The sequence below is a fragment of the Thalassophryne amazonica genome, chromosome 12, assembly GCF_902500255.1.
Source record: "Thalassophryne amazonica chromosome 12, fThaAma1.1, whole genome shotgun sequence".
Classification (NCBI taxonomy): Eukaryota; Metazoa; Chordata; class Actinopteri; order Batrachoidiformes; family Batrachoididae; genus Thalassophryne; species Thalassophryne amazonica.
This window is the reverse complement of record NC_047114.1, coordinates 73,232,546-73,252,788: the sequence shown is the minus strand read 5'-3', so window position 1 is coordinate 73,252,788 and position 20,243 is coordinate 73,232,546. Positions and strand designations below refer to the sequence as shown.

Genomic DNA, 20,243 nt, shown 5'->3' with positions numbered 1-20,243 from the left:
GTTGAAAAAATGGTGTCAATAGCGTTCAAAGACCAGCTGATCAATTCCATGGTTATTCCAATATAGTTAGAAAAATTCACAGTCTGGTAAAGTAGGGACTTTGAAGGTTGGAGCAGAGATAGAGGAGAGGAGAAAGGAGGAGGAGATGCAACCACCCTTGCCAAAGTCCCAGCTCGTACTCAGCTCGTATATGTAAATTTCTTAGTTTTAATTTTTAATACATTTGCAAAAAGAAATTAATAAATAAAAAAAATAATGTTGTCATGGGGTGTTGTGAGTAGAATATTGAGGGAAAAAATGTGGAAAAAGTGAAGCACCATGAATATTTTCCAGATGTACTGTATATATGTAAATGCATTGCTCAAATAGAAAGAACCTGAACAAATATGTGCTAAATTTCCCACCCAAGCACATTTTTGCCCACCTTGCCTCGTAATCATTTGTCACTTGGTTATGAAAATCATGGAGTATCACTATTCAAAATTAAAGCTCATTATATACAATAAATTAAAAACAACATTATGTCTGTTCATTTTTAGAAACATGCACCACCTTATGACAAGTGCTCCTGTCACGAAATGAGTCAAATTTTCGTGACAGGGTTTTTTTTTAACTCACTATTACTAACTCTACTCCTACCCCCAACCCTGACCTTAACCATAACCTAATCCTACTTCTTCCCCCCACCCTAACCATAACCACCCGACCCCCCCGCTTCACTTTTAATTTCCTGCAGCCATCATCAATCAGTTAGAATGAATTTGTGCTGCCGTGACGAAAATGAGGCGCTTTTTGTCACAATATCATGAACCATCAGATTAATGTACATTTTGTGCTGCTGAATCACACCTTGCCGTGAGACCAGGTTGCAATTGCTCATAACCCAAATTTAGAATACACAGCCTACTGTGATTATTTTATATTTTTTACATTCAGTGCATTTGGTGAATTTCACTTTCAGTTAATGTTCACTCATCTGTACTCATACTCTGTTCATTTCAATTCACTTCTAACTTTCATTAACAGTCCCAGAATTTCGATATGATGAGACTGAGACTTGCTCCATTATGAGTAATAAAATTAGAATGGAGGGGAAAAAATAATTCAGTACAACACAAGTATCTTATTCATATCCATGTGAAAGAAAGAACAAGTGAGTCTTTAATCTGGATTTGAATGAACCAACACAATTAGACTCTTTTATCTCAGCAAGCAGATTGTTACACAGAACAGGCGCATGGCAAGAGATATATTTGTGCCTGCTGATTTCTTTTAATATTTGGAACACAGTAATCCTACATCACCAGCACGGGCTGGTACAATTGTATGCAAAAATTTGGGCACCCCTGATAATTTTCATGATCTTCCTTTATAAATCATGGTGGTTCAATCATGCTGTGTGGCTGTGTGGCCAGTGCAGGTACTGGAAATCTTGTTAAAGTTGAGGGTCACATGGATTCCAGTCAACATCATCAGATTCTTGACAACAGTGTTCAAGAATCAGTGACAAAGTTGAAGTTGTGCCGGGCTGGATCTTTCAACAAGGCAATGACCCTAAACACTGCTCAAAATCTACTAAGGCATTCATGCAGAGGAAGAAGTACAATGTTCTGGAATGGCCATCTCAGTTCCCAGACCTGAATATTATTGAAAATCTGTGGTGTGATTTTAAGCGGCTTGTCCATGCTCGGAAACCAACAAACCTGAGATGTTTTGTAAAGAAGAATGGTCCAAAATGCCTTCAACCAGAATCCAGACTCTCATTGGATGCTATAGGAAGCATTTAGAGGCTGTTATTTCTGCAAAAGGAGGATCTACTAAATATTGATGTATTTTTTTCTGTTGGGGTGCCCAAAATTATGCACCTGCCTAATTTTGTTTAAAGAATTATTGCATACTTTCTGTAAGTCCTATAAACTTCATTTAATTTCTCAAATATCACTGTGTTTGTCTGCTATATGGTATATTTAACTGAAATTACTGATCCAAACTGTCAGGTTTGACCTCGCCTAGACATACAAGAAATGACACTTGAGACAAGAACTCAGACACAGAGTTGAGATATCTTTTGTGAGCTTTGCAAAGGGGAGACACAGCAGAGCTGGCAGCTTGTAAGTGCAGTTCTCCAACTGTGTCATTCTCTGCGAGGCCCTTTTATTGTGTGTAAAAAACAAAGATAAGGGTGGGGGCTACATGAGTCCATGGTTACAACATGTGCTATTAGTCATGTGCAGATACGTTTGCAATCAACTGAATCATTCCAATTTTATGTACAGAGTGAGTGGTTTTGCTGAAGCTTGCTAAATGTCAAACCGTAAACAGGCTGGCCTGGCTCATGCAGCTGTGTTATCTATCTGGGAATATCTGAGAGAAACAGTTTGCAGAATTTAAGCTACAAAAGGAACAATTTCAAAGAGCAGATGTAATAAAAGATAATAAATGATAATCATGTTTGTACAGTACATTTTATCTAACACAAACAACCAATGATTTATAAAGGAAATCATGGAAATAATCAGGGGAGCCCAAACTATGGAGGATTTTGTATTTTGTAAGAAAACCTTGAAATTTTACCAGACAGAAAGGAAGCCAGTGAAGGGAAGCCAAAGATGAGGTACGATGGTCAAATGTTCTTCTGCTAGTCATAACTCTATCACCATCATTTTGAACCAAGTACAGATCTCTGATGATATGGTATGACTATGGTAAGACAGTAAACAGGACATTGCAGTAATCGACTCTAGAAGCGATGCAGGCACGAATCAGTGTCGCTGCATCATAGACACAATAGGTTGCATCTTCACAATATTACAGAAGTGACAGGAAGCATTCCTAGTGATTTCTCCAATGTGTAGCTCCAAAGACAGTGTGGGATCAAAGGCCCCCCCCAAAAAAAGATTTTTCACACTTTATTATTGTAATTATTGTAAACAATGTCAGACTCTGTAGTTTTCTCTGGGCCCCTCCCCAATCAGACCGGGAGTGACATGTTTAGCCGCATGTTCTCCTTGAATTGCTGGCTGTCTGAGTGGTGTCCAAAAAATGAGGTGGGCTTCATAGATAATTGGCAAAGCTTCTGGGGAAAACCTGGTCTTGTTAGGAGAGACGGCATCCATCCCACTTTGGATGGAGCAGCTCTCAATTCTAGAAATCTGGCCAATTTTCTTAAATCCTCCAAACCGTGACTATCCAGGGTTGGGACCAGGAAGCAGAGTTGTAGTCTTACACACCTCTCTGCAGCTTCTCTCCCCCTGCCATCCCCTCATACCCCATCCCCGTAGAGACGGTGCCTGCTCCCAGACTACCAATAACCAGCAAAAATCTATTTAAGCATAAAAATTCAAAAAGAAAAAATAATATAGCACCTTCAACTGCACCACAGACTAAAACAGTTAAATGTGGTCTATTAAACATTAGGTCTCTCTCTTCTAAGTCCCTGTTGGTAAATTATATAATAATTGATCAACATATTGATTTATTCTGCCTTACAGAACCTGGTTACAGCAGGATGAATATGTTAGTTTAAATGAGTCAACACCCCCCGAGTCACACTAACTGTCAGAATGCTCGTAGCACGGGCCGGGGCGGAGGATTAGCAGCAATCTTCCATTCCAGCTTATTAATTAATCAAAAACCCAGACAGAGCTTTAATTCATTTGAAAGCTTGACTCTTACTCTTGTCCATCCAAATTGGAAGTCCCAAAAACCAGTTTTATTTGTTATTATCTATCGTCCACCTGGTCGTTACTGTGAGTTTCTCTGTGAATTTTCAGACCTTTTGTCTGACTTAGTGCTTAGCTCAGATAAGATAATTATAGTGGGCGATTTTAACATCCACACAGATGCTGAGAATGACAGCCTCAACACTGCATTTAATCTATTATTAGACTCTATTGGCTTTGCTCAAAAGTAAATGAGTCCACCCACCACTTTAATCATATCTTAGATCTTGTTCTGACTTATGGTATGGAAATAGAAGACTTAACAGTATTCCCTGAAAACTCCCTTCTGTCTGATCATTCTTAATAACATTTACATTTACTCTGATGGACTACCCAGCAGTGGGGAATAAGTTTCATTACACTAGAAGTCTTTCAGGAAAGCGCTGTAACTAGGTTTAAGGATATGATTCCTTCTTTATGTTCTCTAATGCCATATACCAACACCAGTGCAGAGTAGCTACCTAAACTCTGTAAGTGAGATAGAGTATCTCGTCAATAGTTTTACATCCTCATTGAAGACAACTTGGATGCTGTAGCTCCTCTAAAAAAGAGAGCTTTAAATCAGAAGTGCCTGACTCCGTGGTATAACTCACAAACTCGTAGCTTAAAGCAGATAACCGTAAGTTGGAGAGGAAATGGCATCTCACTAATTTAGAAGATCTTCACTTAGCCTGGAAAAAGAGTCTGTTGCTCTATAAAAAGCCCTCTGTAAAGCTAGGACATCTTTCTACTCATCACTAATTGAAGAAAATAAGAACAACCCCAGGTTTCTTTTCAGCACTGTAGCCAGGCTGACAAAGAGTCAGAGCTCTATTGAGCTGAGTATTCCGTTAACTTTAACTAGTAATGACTTCATGACTTTCTTTGCTAACAAAATTTTAACTATTAGAGAAAAATTACTCATAACCATCCCAAAGACGTATCGTTATCTTTGGCTGCTTTCAGTGATGCCGGTATTTGGTTAGACTCTTTCTCTCCGATTGTTCTGTCTGAGTTATTTTCATTAGTTACTTCATCCAAACCATCAACATTTTATTAGACCCCATTCCTACCAGGCTGCTCAAGGAAGCCCTACCATTATTTAATGCTTCAATCTTAAATATGATCAATCTATCTTTGTTAGTTGGCTATGTACCACAGGCTTTTAAGGTGGCAGTAATTAAACCATTACTTAAAAGCCATCACTTGACCCAGCTATCTTAGCTAATTATAGGCCAATCTCCAACCTTCCTTTTCTCTCAAAAATTCTTGAAAGGGTAGTTGTAAAACAGCTAACTGATCATCTGCAGAGGAATGGTCTATTTGAAGAGTTTCAGTCAGGTTTTAGAATTCATCATAGTACAGAAACAGCATTAGTGAAGGTTACAAATGATCTTCTTATGGCCTCGGACAGTGGACTCATCTCTGTGCTTGTTCTGTTAGACCTCAGTGCTGCTTTTGATACTGTTGACCATAAAATTTTATTACAGAGATTAGAGCATGCCATAGGTATTAAAGGCACTGCGCTGCGGTGGTTTGAATCATATTTGTCTAATAGATTACAATTTGTTCATGTAAATGGGGAATCTTCTTCACAGACTAAAGTTAATTATGGAGTTCCACAAGGTTCTGTGCTAGGACCAATTTTATTCACTTTATACATGCTTCCCTTAGGTAGTATTATTAGACGGTATTGCTTAAATTTTCATTGTTACGCAGATGATACCCAGCTTTATCCATGAAGCCAGAGGACACACACCAATTAGCTAAACTGCAGGATTGTCTTACAGACATAAAGACATGGATGACCTCTAATTTCCTGCTTTTAAACTCAGATAAAACTGAAGTTATTGTACTTGGCCCCACAAATCTTAGAAACATGGTGTCTAACCAGATTCCTTACTCTGGATGGCATTACCCTGACCTCTAGTAATACTGTGAGAAATCTTGGAGTCATTTTTGATCAGGATATGTCATTCAAAGCGCATATTAAACAAATATGTAGGACTGCTTTTTTGCATTTACGCAATATCTCTAAATCAGAAAGGTCTTGTCTCAGAGTGATGCTGAAAAACTAATTCATGCATTTATTTCCTCTAGGCTGGACTATTGTAATTCATTATTATCAGGTTGTCCTAAAAGTTCCCTAAAAAGCCTTCAGTTAATTCAAAATGCTGCAGCTAGAGTACTGACGGGGACTAGAAGGAGAGAGCATATCTCACCCATATTGGCCTCTCTTCATTGGCTTCCTGTTAATTCTAGAATAGAATTTAAAATTCTTCTTCTTACTTATAAGGTTTGAATAATCAGGTCCCATCTTATCTTAGGGACCTCGTAGTACCATATCACCCCAATAGAGCGCTTCGCTCTCAGACTGCAGGCTTACTTGTAGTTCCTAGGGTTTGTAAGAGTAGAATGGGAGGCAGAGCCTTCAGCTTTCAGGCTCCTCTCCTGTGGAACCAGCTCCCAATTCAGATCAGGGAGACAGACACCCTCTCTACTTTTAAGATTAGGCTTAAAACTTTCCTTTTTGCTAAAGCTTATAGTTAGGGCTGGATCAGGTGACCCTGAACCATCCCTTAGTTATGCTGCTATAGACGTAGACTGCTGGGGGGTTCCCATGATGCACTGTTTCTTTCTCTTTTTGCTCTGTATGCACCACTCTGCATTTAATCATTAGTGATCGATCTCTGCTCCCCTCCACAGCATGTCTTTTTCCTGGTTCTCTCCCTCAGCCCCAACCAGTCCCAGCAGAAGACTGCCCCTCCCTGAGCCTGGTTCTGCTGGAGGTTTCTTCCTGTTAAAAGGGAGTTTTTCCTTCCCACTGTAGCCAAGTGCTTGCTCACAGGGGGTCGTTTTGACCGTTGGGGTTTTACATAATTATTGTATGGCCTTGCCTTGCAATGTGGAGCGCCTTGGGGCAGCTGTTTGTTGTGATTTGGCGCTATATAAAAAAAATTGATTGATTGATTGATTAATGAATAACACACAAGTCCAAGGTTCATGTTAGCTGGTCAAACTGATGCCTGTGTCTTGCAGAACCAATGACCGTCATCTTGGCTTGTCAGAATTTAAAAGTAAGAAGTTACTAGAAATCCAGTTTTTCACTGAAGCCAGACAAACCTCTAAAGTTCTATTATGGGTTAAATTTTCTGTGTTTAATGGCATGTCCAGCTGTGTTATCACCATAACCACAAAAAGTAATTCCATAGCTTCACAATATCTGACCAAGAGATGCTATTTAGAGAGAGGAGGGGGCCTAGTAGGGGCCCCATATTTTAATGGAGCAAGATCTGAAGAAACGTTGATGTACGACCCAATGAGAGCAACTAGATAAGTAAGATGCCAACCACGAGAGAACATTGGCAGTAATCCTCAAATGATTCTCAAGCCTATCCAGTAATACGTATATGATGAATGACAGTATCAAATGTACACTCAGTTTCTGCGCAAGATTTTGCTAAAATCTGTCAACATATCCATAAACAGATAAACAGAAAACATTGTATCATGGGCAGAGTTCATTAGTGTTCACTTTAGTTAAATACATAGTCAAGCGATACAAATGCAAGATTATACAGAATAAAGTAAGTCCTTTTGGCTTCTCCCTTTTTCACTTGAGGTCATCACAGCAGGTCCGTTATGAATCTGCATGTTGATTTGGTACATGTTTTATGTCCGATGCCTTTCCTGAAGCAGCTCCACACTGCATGGAGGACGGGCAAGGGTGGCCATGAACAGGGAAACAAACGCACGAATCGCTTGGCCATTCATGTTTGTAAAATTTTAAATTTAGTGTTTGTTTTATATATAAATTTTAATCAAGACACCTGTTGCTGTGAGATCATTTATTATTTTTATGAAAAAAAATAGTTGTGTACATTTTCTTAGAAATAGACTGTAATTGTATTAACATTTTATTTTCTTTTTGTTACTTTTCTTTTCTTGATAGTTTTCAGGGTAAATGCCATGATATTTTTCTTACCTGTCATGTAATACTTTTCTTTGTGAATATCTTCAGGCCTGCAGATTGTCCTAAAGTCCATTATGAAGGCCATGATCCCACTGCTGCAGATCGGTCTTCTGTTGTTTTTCGCCATTCTCATGTTTGCCATCATCGGTCTGGAGTTCTACAGCGGGAAGCTTCACCACACCTGTCTGCCATCTTATGACATCCTCGGTACGAACTTCACATATGGTTAAGAGTCACCATGTTACCGCAAAACACGTAGTCCACAGAAGACATTGCATTGCTGAAGTAAAGATACATAGAAACAAGAAATACTCCTCGATACTGTGTTAGTGGTGGTATTATTACTCACTAGATAGAGGTGTGCGCATCAATAAATGCTGTTTTAATTTTTTCCACGGCGGTATTAGACTCAGGACTGAGGGTGGTTAACCAGCAGCTATAAGAAATTTATGGTTTACTCATATTTCTCAGGAGCCTGTGGAGATCTATGTTTTGGAAACAGGGTTTCATAGAAAACAGCAGCAGCAGCAAAGTCAGGGGTATTATTAGAGTTGTTACTGGCTGCTTAATTAGTGAGTAACTACTCTGTCACCACAAACCACACCACAGTATTTACCGTCATCTCTCCCACACACAACAATGGTAAAATGAAAAAGAAAAAAAAAATCTATCTGAAAGCACAAATGATTCAAGTAATAATAATGATAACTTTATATAGCGTTTTCCATAAATCAAAGCACAAAGTAAGATCCCGGTAAAGCCCCAAAACAAAACTGCATTAAAACAATCCACATATAAAATAAATATTCATTCATTCATTTTCTGCCACTTATCGGAGTCCGGGTCGCAGCAGCAGCTGGCCATGTAGACCAAGTAGCTCATCCCACACTTCCCTGTCCTTGGGCAAGTCCTTTAACTCTTCCTGGGGGATCCTGGTGTGTTCCCAAGCCAGCTGGGAAATATAATCCCTCCAGCCCTTCTTGCGTCTAGTAACATAAATAAAACAGACAAAAATCTCATTAAAAAGCAATATAAACAGTTAACAAAACCAAATCATCCATCAGCCTTGTACAACTATTTAACTTACATATTTAACTTGATAAAAATATGGGGCTCTTCTATTTATGATTGCTAAGCAGATGACATTAGCAACATCTAGAAATTTATCTTAAAGCAACTGGAGTTCTCATCCGGGTGATTTGTTCTGTTTTAAAAATTGCTTTATCTCATCCTTGTGATATTGTTAGTGTGAAAACGTTTTGTTTTTTTTTTTTTAATGGAAGAAGTTACTTGGATGAATGGTCAAACGTCTTGAAGGCTAAGCCTGAAATCCAGCTGCTTTAGAATAAATTTCTTCAAGATGGATGCGTGAGAGCCTCCATTGAGAGGCATTAGTAATATGTTCATGGAAATATACACTCCTTGGTTCGTGTGCTTGACAGTTTCCTCACAAGCTGCATTGTGGCATGCTGGGTAACTCAGATGTAAGTTGTAGCACTTGAAACAGTTTGTAACTTACCCATGAATGTGAATTTCACTCATGGTCTGTTCTTGGAAAGGAAGCCAACAAAAGGTACCATTACAAGCTCAGAGTTATTTACTTTCTATTTGTGTAGACAATGAGACCGTTGACTCTTCAGAGCTAGCATTTGCATGTGGCGTGAGGAAGTGTCCAGAAAAGTATGACTGCAACGACACCTGGATTGGGCCAAACGACGGCATTACCCAGTTCGACAACATCCTGTTTGCCGTGCTCACCGTTTTTCAGTGCATTACCATGGAAGGATGGACAGCTGTACTCTATAATGTGAGCTCACATATGACACACAGCTAACACTTTGAAGCTTCAGTCATAAAATTAGTGAATCAACATTTCAAAGTTAACCAAAAAGGGGGTGCTTCTTCATTCTGAAAGAAATTAATATAATGGCAGCTCTAGTTACTGTTTACTATGAGGGAATCAAGGTTGTGCATTTGTAGGGCAATGCCCCTCAGCAGACAGCCAAGATATCAAAGGAGTGTCTTCAGAACAACTCTGTGAATGTCCTTGAGTGGCCCAGCCCGAGTCCAGACCTGAATCCGATTGAACATCTCTGGAGAGGTCTGAAAATGGCTGTGCACCGATGCTCTAACATCCAACCTGATGGAGCTTGAGAGGTGCTGCAAAAAGGAATGGGCAAAACTGCCCAAAGATAGGTGTGCCAAGCTTGTGGCATCATATTCAAGAAGGCTTGAGGGTGTAATTGCTGCCAAAGATGCATCAACAAAGTATTGAGCAAAGGATGTGATTTCTTAGTTTTTAATAAATTTGCAACAATTTCCAAAAACGTTTTTCATTTTGTCATTATGGGGTGTCGTGAGTAGAATTTTGAGGGAAAAATGAATTTGCCCCATTTTGGAATAAGGCTGTAATATAATAAAATGTGGAAAAAGTTAAGCGCTGTGAATATTTTCTGGATTCAGTGTAACATTCCATTAACTGTTAACATGAAAATACCTAAACAGTTATAATGTGCAGTATTTTTCCTGGCTTGTCTTCTTACTGTTTTCTCATAAAAATTCATCAAACCTGTGTAGGCAGCCCCTCGTTTCCACCGCCTCTGTGATAGGTGAAGGCCATTGTTCACTGAATTTAATGTTATTTTTGTTAAAATTTCAATTTCAGACCAATGATGCCTTGGGTTCGACATGGAACTGGATGTACTTTATTCCACTCATCATTATTGGCTCATTCTTTGTACTGAACCTGGTGCTGGGAGTCTTGTCTGGGTGAGCGTGATGAATTACTACAAGCATAATTTTGATCTTTTCTGTTTGTATTGAGGCTTATGAGAGTGGCTTTCATGTTTCCATGTTCAGAGAATTTGCCAAAGAGAGAGAAAGGGTGGAGAACAGGAGAGCCTTCATGAAGTTGCGTCGCCAGCAGCAGGTGGAAAGAGAATTGAACGGCTATCGAGCCTGGATTGACAGGGCAGGTACTGAGCAGTAGAACTAGTTTGCAGTGGAATGCTTATTTATTTACTAAATTCATGCAGAAAAATCAGCATCCATGTTAAAGTTAGTGCCAGCAGCTGATTAAAGCTGTGGATACGTCATCGCAGTTATTCCTGTTACCTTTTCCTGCTTACATTAGCCATGTGTTCCAACTATAGATCTGTGATTGTGTCCACAATTCAAAATCTGCCGCACCAGCTGTTGATCACGTTTGAGGCTTGGTGTCACTTGACCTTGTCTCCAAATTTGGCAACATTTGGCAAAAACATTTTTTAAGTATTTCGAGGTTTTGTTAACAGCTGGGGGTAAATTGGAGCATGAGATTCATAATTTTCCTTATTTGTCATTGTACATACATGCAACGAAATTTAGTCTTCTGCATTTAACCCATCTTAATTACAGTTAGACACAATCCAACCACTAGGGGCAGTGGGCTGCCACAGTCAAGCTGCTGCTTCTTCGCATTGAAGAAAGCCAGCTGAGGTGGTTCGGGCATCTGATGAGGATGCTCCCTGGTCATCTCCTTAGCAAGGTCTTCCAGGCACGTCTAACTGAGAGGAGGAACGGGGAAGACCCAGGACACACTGGAGGGATTATACTGTATTTCTCAGATGGTTTGGGAATGCCTCTGTATTCCCTGGGAAGAGTTACAGGACTTGACCAAGGATAGGGAAGTGTGGAATGAGCTGCTTGGTGTGCTGTCACCATGACCCGGACCTGAATAAGCGACAGAAAATGAATGAATGTCACTAACATTTGCAACTTTCTGGATCTCCTCCAGTATCAGTCAGATGATGGTACAGATGCTAATTCAAAAATTTCATCAACTAAAGCCATCTAGTTACCAGCATATTTGGGCTAATTGAGATGTTGTGACATTCTGGTCCACACAGATGCATCAAACCCAGTTTGAGCTGTGTTCTACTCTCAGACACTGCCCTTATTTATCCTGTTAACATTTTAGTTTCCTTACAGAGTCAGATTTGATCATCTGGGCAATAAATCATATTTTAAAATGTTCCGATTTCAATTTCAATTTATTTTAATTTATATAGCGCCAAATCACAGCAAAGGTGCTTCACGGCACTTCACACAAGTAAGGACTAACCTTACATGCAAGCACACAGGTGACAGTGGTAAGGAAAAACTCCCTCTGATGATTTAAGGAAGAAACCTCAAGCAGACCAGACTCAAAGGGGTGACCCTCAGCTTGGGCCATGCTACCGACACAATTTACAAAACAATTCACAAAACAAGTATACAGGATATATTGCCGGTGCACAGGACAGGAGGGTTGCAGAAACAGACACCACACCCATCTCTGGATGGAGCCGCGCCTCAAACAGAGAGAATACAAAACAGAATCAGACATCAGAAAGATAACAAATACAGTGTAATTTGTCAGCATTAAGCAACAAGAAGAACAGAAGAAATATTAAGACGATCGCCGGCCACTAGCCCTAAGCTTCACTAAAAGACCCTGAATTTAGATCAAGTTGAGGCAGCGGCACGCTCTGCCTCCTAATAAAATTAATTTAAAAGAGTAAAAAGCATAGCAACATACTATGCCAGTATGCTAACCATACAAAAGGGAAAATAAGTGCGTCTTAAGTCTGGACTTGAATGTCTCTACAGAATCTTATTGTTTTATTGATGCAGGGAGATCATTCCACAGAACAGGGTGGAATGATCAGATGGTGCACAAATAACTTTTGTAAAACTAAGATGACTTTTCCTATGCTGTTTTACCACAAAATGTGTTGTAAGCAGAGTTTTGGATTTGCTTGCCAAATTTGGTGTCAAATTTCCTAACATTTTGCATTATGTCATTATGAATTGTGGTTCTTTTAATTCTGCTTTGTTTATTTTGTAAACATTTTGCGGATCCCTACTGAAATCACGGAATTTAGCCACAAAATCTCCCTAGCTTCAGTGGTTGTTGAAATACAACAAATGTTGATTTGAAAGATCAAAGGTTTTTGCAGTCATTTTGGGGAGAAATATTAAGTTTGTGCAAATGGAAATTTGGGGTCTCTAAATAATTAAAAACTAGTCTCTTTGGCAATTGAAATCTGAGTTGTTGGGAAATTTTGTTGTTTGTTGTAGAAATTTGTTTCCTCTAAATAAAATGACAATTAAGATATAATGTGCATGGACACACACGGCCAAAGGGATGGACAGCAGAATACAGAGCACTGTGTAATTATTATTTTTATTATTATTATTATTATTATATCTTTTTGTTTTCGTCTTTCGTAGTTGAATTAGTTGGGTTGGTCAATACGTTGGGTCAGTTTCAGCATGGGTTTTGCAGTATGTTTCTTTTAATAAAATATAGTGGCGGGTGAGCAGAGACATGATTTAGAATGTATTTTACGATTACTCCACTTTACATTAGAGTTGTGATGAGTAGTCATAATAGCTGAAAATGAATAGTTAGTATCTGGCAAGTCAAGTATTTAAGCTAATTCAAATTCCCTGCACAGAAACGTGCACTGTTTTCAACTTTTTTGTTGTTGTTAGTTTTTCAGTGAAATTAAATCTGGAGTTTCACTGCTTCGATTTGACCTAATTAAGTTAGTCAACACTTAGTCATCTGTTTGTCAGTGACTAATTGTACCTGAGTAGTTGAATAATGATTTTTCTTCGTCATCTCAATCCTTTATATGGACAAATGTAAGAAGAAGTAAACATCCTACATAGGTCTTACTAAGTCTGGGCGCCTATTCCTAAATACTGTAGCGTGAAGTGGATAAGGGTTTATGACTCCCTCTGAACAGGACAGCAGTCTGTTGCAGGTTATATCCCCAACTAAGGTTGGAAGATCAAGTGTCTTGTCCAATACAGATGGGTAGCATGACCACGAATTCCGAGGTCTATGTATTGGCAGTCCAACTCCTAGGCCTGAACTGCAAATAAGTACTAATATGTTAAATACAGTAGCACAATAGAAATAGAGCTATAACTACATAAATCAGCGATCTTTTAATTATTTTCACACATTAAAAAAATCTTCTGACATGCTGAGAGATTTTGGACCTCGAGCAGCTTTGCTGAGTTGCATGCACACACACACGCACGCAGACAGTGCTGTAATGGCTGCAGTACGCTGGTCGTCTCCCACACACATACTGCAGCGGGTGAGAAAAAGGTGATACTGACTCACTGACTTAAATGCATCTGCATCTATACAATTGCACATGCCTATGTGTGTGTGTGCGTGTGTGTGTGTGCATGCCTGTGTGAGCGAGACGGCATGCATATTTATATGTGCACACATGTGGGTGAGTGTGGGATGAGCAAGAAAGAGAAAGTGATCAGAAATGGGAGAGAATAAGCGTTCTTCATCTGAAGAAGGTCATAAAGGAGCTTTTTACATTATGTTCTTTTTGATCACTGTAAATGTTTGCAGACATCTTTTTCTACTTTGCCATGTGTTTTCCTGCATATATGTGTGCACATGTCACGATTTAAATCGCACCACGTGCGTCTGTGTGTTTGACCTCCAGCTTTATTTGTATTACAGAGGAGGTGATGCTGGCAGAAGAGAACAAAAATTCAGGAAGATCGCCTTTAGATGGTAAGTTCACACACTTGACTTTAGACTGCTAATTACATATGTGGCTAATTAGCCTCGTCCTCGTTCTCAGGAGGAAGAGGCTAATTTAATTGGGTCTGTGTCTGCGTGTGTCCAGCGGAGCTGAAACAGTTACACGGCAAAATAACCACCAACTATTTCAAGAAGTGATTCACCAATGAAGTTGTTTATAAGGATCATAAATGCCAAATTTGTACTTTTATCTCCTTAAATCTCTGCTCAAATCTGCTCATTTTGTTTGATTTGAGCTGAACTGCTTTGAGGTGTGGTGAAACTTAAGCAGTGTTGTATAGTAACAAAGTAAAAATACTTCACTACTGTACTTAAGTATGTTTTGGGAGACTTTGTACTTTACTTGAGTTTTTTTTTAATTCAGCTTACTTTCACTTTTACTTCACTACATTTCCGACCTTAATTGCATACTTCTACTCTGATACATTTTCTGTGCGCCATGCCGTTACTCGTCACAAAAAAAAAAACAACACACACACACACAAAAAAAGTCGTGTTTTCATCCAGAGACACCACTGATTACTAGTGACTGCAACAAAGTCAGGGGAATTTGTCATGAGGCATGTCCGGTAGGCTTTTTTGCAGTTGCGCACTTGGGGGGTGTTTATCAGGAAAATGATCATTTCTCTACATTGATTACAGACTAATCAACTTTTATGTAATCAACTTTTCTGCAGCGCAACTTTGCTTTAAACCTTGAACCAATTCAAGCAGTGATTCGCAGGTCGAAGCAGTGCTTTGATCTACGATTCGTGGATTTTATTTCACTTTATCCTAATTTTTCCCGCTAAAACCCTGAAGAGCATATGTCTGTGAGTAATATTTAATATTTTTATGTTAAACCAACCTTAAACCTAGGTTTAAGGATATGATTCCTTCTTTATGTTCTCCAATGCCATATATCAACACAGGGCAGAGTAGCTACCTAAACTCTGTGAGTGAGATAGATTATCTCGTCAGTAGTTTTATATCCTCATTGAGGACAACTTTGGATGCTGTAGCTCCTCCGAAAAAGAGAGCCTTAAATCAGAAGTGCCTGACTCCGTGGTATAACTCACAAACTCGCAGCTTAAAGCAGATAACCCGTAAGTTGGAGAGGAAATGGCATCTCAATAAATTAAGAAGATCTGTTGCTCTATAAAAAAAAGCCCTCCGTAAAACTAGGACATCTTACTACTCATCACTAATTGAAGAAAATAAGAACAACCCCAGGTTTCTTTTCAGCACTGTAGCCAGGCTGACAAAGAGTCAGAGCTCTATTGAGCCGAGTATTCCTTTAACTTTAACTAGTAATGACTTCATGACTTTCTTTGCTAATAAAATTTTAACTATTAGAGAAAAAATTACTCATAACCATCCCAAAGACATATCGTTTTCTTTGGCTGCTTTCAGTGATGCCGGTATTTGGTTAGGCTCTTTCTCTCCGATTGTTCTGTCTGAGTTATTTTCGTTAGTTACTTCCTCCAAACCATCAACATGTTTATTAGACCCCATTCCTACCAGGCTGCTCAAGGAAGCCCTACCATTAATTAATGCTTCGATCTTAAATATGATCAATCTGTCTTTATTAGTTGGCTATGTACCACAGGCTTTTAAGGTGGCAGTAATTAAACCATTACTTAAAAAGCCATCACTTGACCCAGCTATCTTAGGTAATTATAGGCCAATCTCCAACCTTCCTTTTCTCTCAAAAATTCTTGAAAGGGTAGTTGTAAAACAGCTAACTGATCATCTGCAGAGGAATGGTCTATTTGAAGAGTTTCAGTCAGGGTTTAGAATTCATCATAGTACAGAAACAGCATTAGTGAAGGTTACAAATGATCTTCTTATGGCCTCAGACAGTGGACTCATCTCTGTGCTTGTTCTGTTAGACCTCATTGCTGCTTTTGATACTGTTGACCATAAAATTTTATTACAGAGATTAGAGCATGCCATAGGTATTAAAGGCACTGCGCTGCAGTGGTTTGAATCATATTTATCTAATAGATTACAATTTGTTCATGTAAATGGGGAATCTTCTTCACAGACTAAGGTTAATTATGGAGTTCCACAAGGTTCTGTGCTAGGACCAATTTTATTCACTTTATACATGCTTCCCTTAGGCAGTATTATTAGACAGCATTGCTTAAATTTTCATTGTTACGCAGATGATACCCAGCTTTATCTATCCATGAAGCCAGAGGACACACACCAATTAGCTAAACTGCAGGATTGTCTTACAGACATAAAGACATGGATGACCTCTAATTTCCTGCTTTTAACCTCAGATAAAACCGAAGTTATTGTACTTGGCCCCACAAATCCTGGACTATTGTAATTCATTATTATCAGGTTGTCCTAAAAGTTCCCTGAAAAGCCTTCAGTTAATTCAAAATGCTGCAGCTAGAGTACTGACAGGGACTAAAAGGGGAGAGCATGTCTCACCCATATTGGCCTCTCTTCATTGGCTTCCTGTTAATTCTAGAATATAATTTAAAATTCTTCTTCTTACTTATAAGGTTTTGAATAATCAGGTCCCATCTTATCTTAGGGACCTCATAGTACCATATCACCCCAACAGAGCGCTTCGCTCTCAGACTGCAGGCTTACTTGTAGTTCCTAGGGTTTGTAAGAGTAGAATGGGAGGCAGAGCCTTCAGCTTTCAGGCTCCTCTCCTGTGGAACCAGCTCCCAATTCGGATCAGGGAGACAGACACCCTCTCTACTTTTAAGATTAGGCTTAAAACTTTCCTTTTTGCTAAAGCTTATAGTTAGGGCTGGATCAGGTGACCCTGAACCATCCCTTAGTTATGCTGCTATAGACTTAGACTGCTGGGGGGTTCCCATGATGCACTGAGTGTTTCTTTCTCTTTTTGCTCTGTATGCACCACTCTGCATTTAATCATTAGTGATTGATCTCTGCTCCCCTCCACAGCATGTCTTTTTCCTGGTTCTCTCCCTCAGCCCCAACCAGTCCCAGCAGAAGACTGTCCCTCCCTGAGCCTGGTTCTGCTGGAGGTTTCTTCCTGTTAAAAGGGAGTTTTTCCTTCCCACTGTCGCCAAGTGCTTGCTCACAGGGGGTCGTTTTGACCGTTGGGGTTTTTCCGTAATTATTGTATGGCTTTGCCTTACAATATAAAGCGCCTTGGGGCAACTGTTTGTTGTGATTTGGCGCTATATAAATAAAATTGATTTGATTTGATTTGATTTATGGTCTTCTGAAATAGTTGATAGATGTATTTTATAACTTAAAAATGGGACCGATGCTAACGCGTTAGCATGTCTATGGCATTTTCAATGTTAAAGTTAGCATTAAGCTGTTTGTGTTGATTTGTGTTTGTTGTCGTAAAAGTCAAATTGTAATTTTTTAAATTTATTTTTATTCATATATTATAGCAACAACAATAATCTACATAATAGACAATAATAGTCAATAATAATAGACTAATAATGTTGCAATATGATTTTAGAGAAAAAAAAAACCTAATGAAACAAAACACAGCAGAAAAGATAAAACCATGTAACAGTGAACATAAATAAATACATATAGAAATAAATAACTGTTTCCTGTGAACACAGTGAGTAGCATACTCTCGTTTAGGTTTTGAAACCTTGTTTCTGAAGTGTTTTTGTGTGATGTGCACAATTTTCAGTACTTTGACTAATACTACCAGACATTTACAAGCCTAGATAAACTTTTATAAAAAAAAAAAAAAATCAGTCCGTTTTTGATTATTAACATTTACTTGTACTTTTACTTTCAATACTTGAGTACATTTAGTTGTACATTACTTGTCATACTTAAGTACAATAAATACTTTAAGACTTTTACTTGAGTAGCATTTCAATCAGTGACTTGAACTTCTACCAAAGTCATTTTTTAAATGGGTATCTGTACTTTTACTTAAGTGTGATTTTCCGGTACTTTATACAACACTGAACTTAAGACAGAAATGTTATAAACTTTGGTTCTCTTCATAATTTAGGTCTAACTTTTGCTCTCTCAGGTTAAAGAGGTTATTGATTACTGAGGTTTGATAAGTGGGCGAGTTTGGTTGTTCCTGGCAGTGTGTTCTGTTGAAGCCTATCGAAATATGTATCTTGCACATAATTTACAGTAAAATGAAGTGCCTGATCTCTCACATGGCACGAAGCAGGGTGGTTCCATGAGACTGTCAGGTCTATTATCACCTTCATTCAAGTGAGAAAGCCGGAGCGCCCGAAGGAAACCCATGCAAACACGGGGAGAACATGCAAACTACACACAGAAAGGAATAGATCCCATGACCTTCTTGCTATGAGGCAACAGTGCTAACTACGAAGCGCAAGTTGGTTTTGAATGACACACTACCTGTCACTCAAAGTGACCACACCCTTAATTAGTCATTAATTTAGAGGGTTATTATTCCACATTGCCCACGATCCAAAATAATGCAAAAATGTGATGAAACGGCTCAATCTGGCTTTCCTCCTAACAGAGGCTGGCTTATAAAGTGCAGACCTGGCAACCTGCCCAAAAATGAAAGAAAGCAGTTGCTCCCTCTGCCAGAAAAACTATGACAAAAGCTGCTTCGGCTTCAAATGTTTACCCCAATGGAACACAATCAAACAACTTTCAAGCCATAGTCACTACAAATACCTCGTTTAAAGAAGCTTGAACATGATTGAAGTCGTTAATACTATGAATATCCAGAAGCTACCATGCACAATCAACTATTTCAAATCTGGTGCTGATGATGGCCGTAGATACCAAGTTTGTTCAAGATTGGCAAAGATGGATCAAGACGTTAGTGTGATGCTTCAAAACATGCCCTGATTTGCTATTCAAGACGAAGTGGGAAGGAACGGCGCTCTGTGGAATAACCCCTTTAAGTCTTAAAATAGCTTAAACAGATTAGTTTTGTTTTTTTTAAATTAATCTCCAAACATTTGTCACAAAAATAAGGAATTTCGCCATAGAGGTTCTGTTTCTTGTACCAGGCTGTAAATGTGTATTTCTGCTGTAAAACTGCACATTTTAACATTGGGGTCCATTGTTTGTTCAAAGAACAGCAGGTTTTAACACTTCTCTGTTGGCTTAATTTTTCAGTACCAGATGTTGCCGCTTATGCACACCACAGCAAAAGTCTCATTGCTAGTTTCCACCCAGCATATTAAAATACACGGTTTTATTAAGAGTATTTGATTTTTAATGTATTTATTTTTGTACATTTTAGTGCTAAAAAGAGCCAGTAAGAAGACCGGTGCTCGCAGAAGAGCCCCTGGAGATGAAAAATATACAGATGTTCCTACAGCCAGTGAGTGAACAACATGACTGTCAACTCTCTGCAGGCCTTATTCTTAATATGAGGCTTTAATATTTTGTTGCTGAATATTCCAACGTCGCAGCTTTCTCCATTATGCACCAGTCTGTGTTTCCCATCTGATTTCTCCCTCAGGCATGTCACGCTCCAGGATGAACTTCCGCAGCGGCCGCCGTGGTCCTGCCGCCTACCTGCGACGAAAAGAACGCATGTTACGCATCTCCATCCGCCGCATGGTGAAGACAGACACGTTCTACTTGATGGTGCTCAGTTTGGTGGCTCTCAACACCATCTGCGTGGCCATCGTCCACCACAACCAGCCCGACTGGCTCACCATCTTCCTCTGTGGGTTCACAGCACTGCAGGAGCTCTTTCACTGTTTTAACAAATTCTGCAGCTGTGCCTTTTGGCAGATAGTTGTTGCCTCATTCCACTTTGATTCAAGCATCTGTGCTTTCTTTTGTCCAGACTATGCAGAGTTTGTGTTCCTGGGGCTGTTTTTGGCTGAGATGTTTTTGAAAATGTATGGTCTGGGTTTCCGCCTCTATTTCCACTCATCTTTCAACTGCTTTGACTGTGGGGTGAGTTCCTCTGGCCTCTCAGCTGATTTCATGTTTCAGTTTCATAAATGTAATAAACTGAGAATAAAATTTTGCAGATTTTTTTCAGCAAGTTGAAAAGTAG

General features: G+C 39.1%; 1 protein-coding gene across 3 annotated transcripts in view; it reads left to right on the top strand.

The window, feature by feature from the left end:
• Window positions 1–20,243, top strand: part of LOC117522682 (voltage-dependent R-type calcium channel subunit alpha-1E-like) — a 199,327-nt gene that overhangs the window by 104,697 nt on the left and 74,387 nt on the right. For all 3 annotated transcript variants that reach the window (XM_034184133.1, XM_034184132.1, XM_034184134.1), the window contains 8 exons: window positions 7,723–7,881; window positions 9,291–9,481; window positions 10,340–10,443; window positions 10,534–10,649; window positions 14,195–14,248; window positions 19,473–19,553; window positions 19,695–19,904; window positions 20,028–20,140. In XM_034184133.1, the coding sequence (XP_034040024.1) occupies window positions 7,723–7,881; window positions 9,291–9,481; window positions 10,340–10,443; window positions 10,534–10,649; window positions 14,195–14,248; window positions 19,473–19,553; window positions 19,695–19,904; window positions 20,028–20,140 (1,028 nt within the window). The remainder of the gene's footprint in view (window positions 1–7,722; window positions 7,882–9,290; window positions 9,482–10,339; window positions 10,444–10,533; window positions 10,650–14,194; window positions 14,249–19,472; window positions 19,554–19,694; window positions 19,905–20,027; window positions 20,141–20,243) is intronic.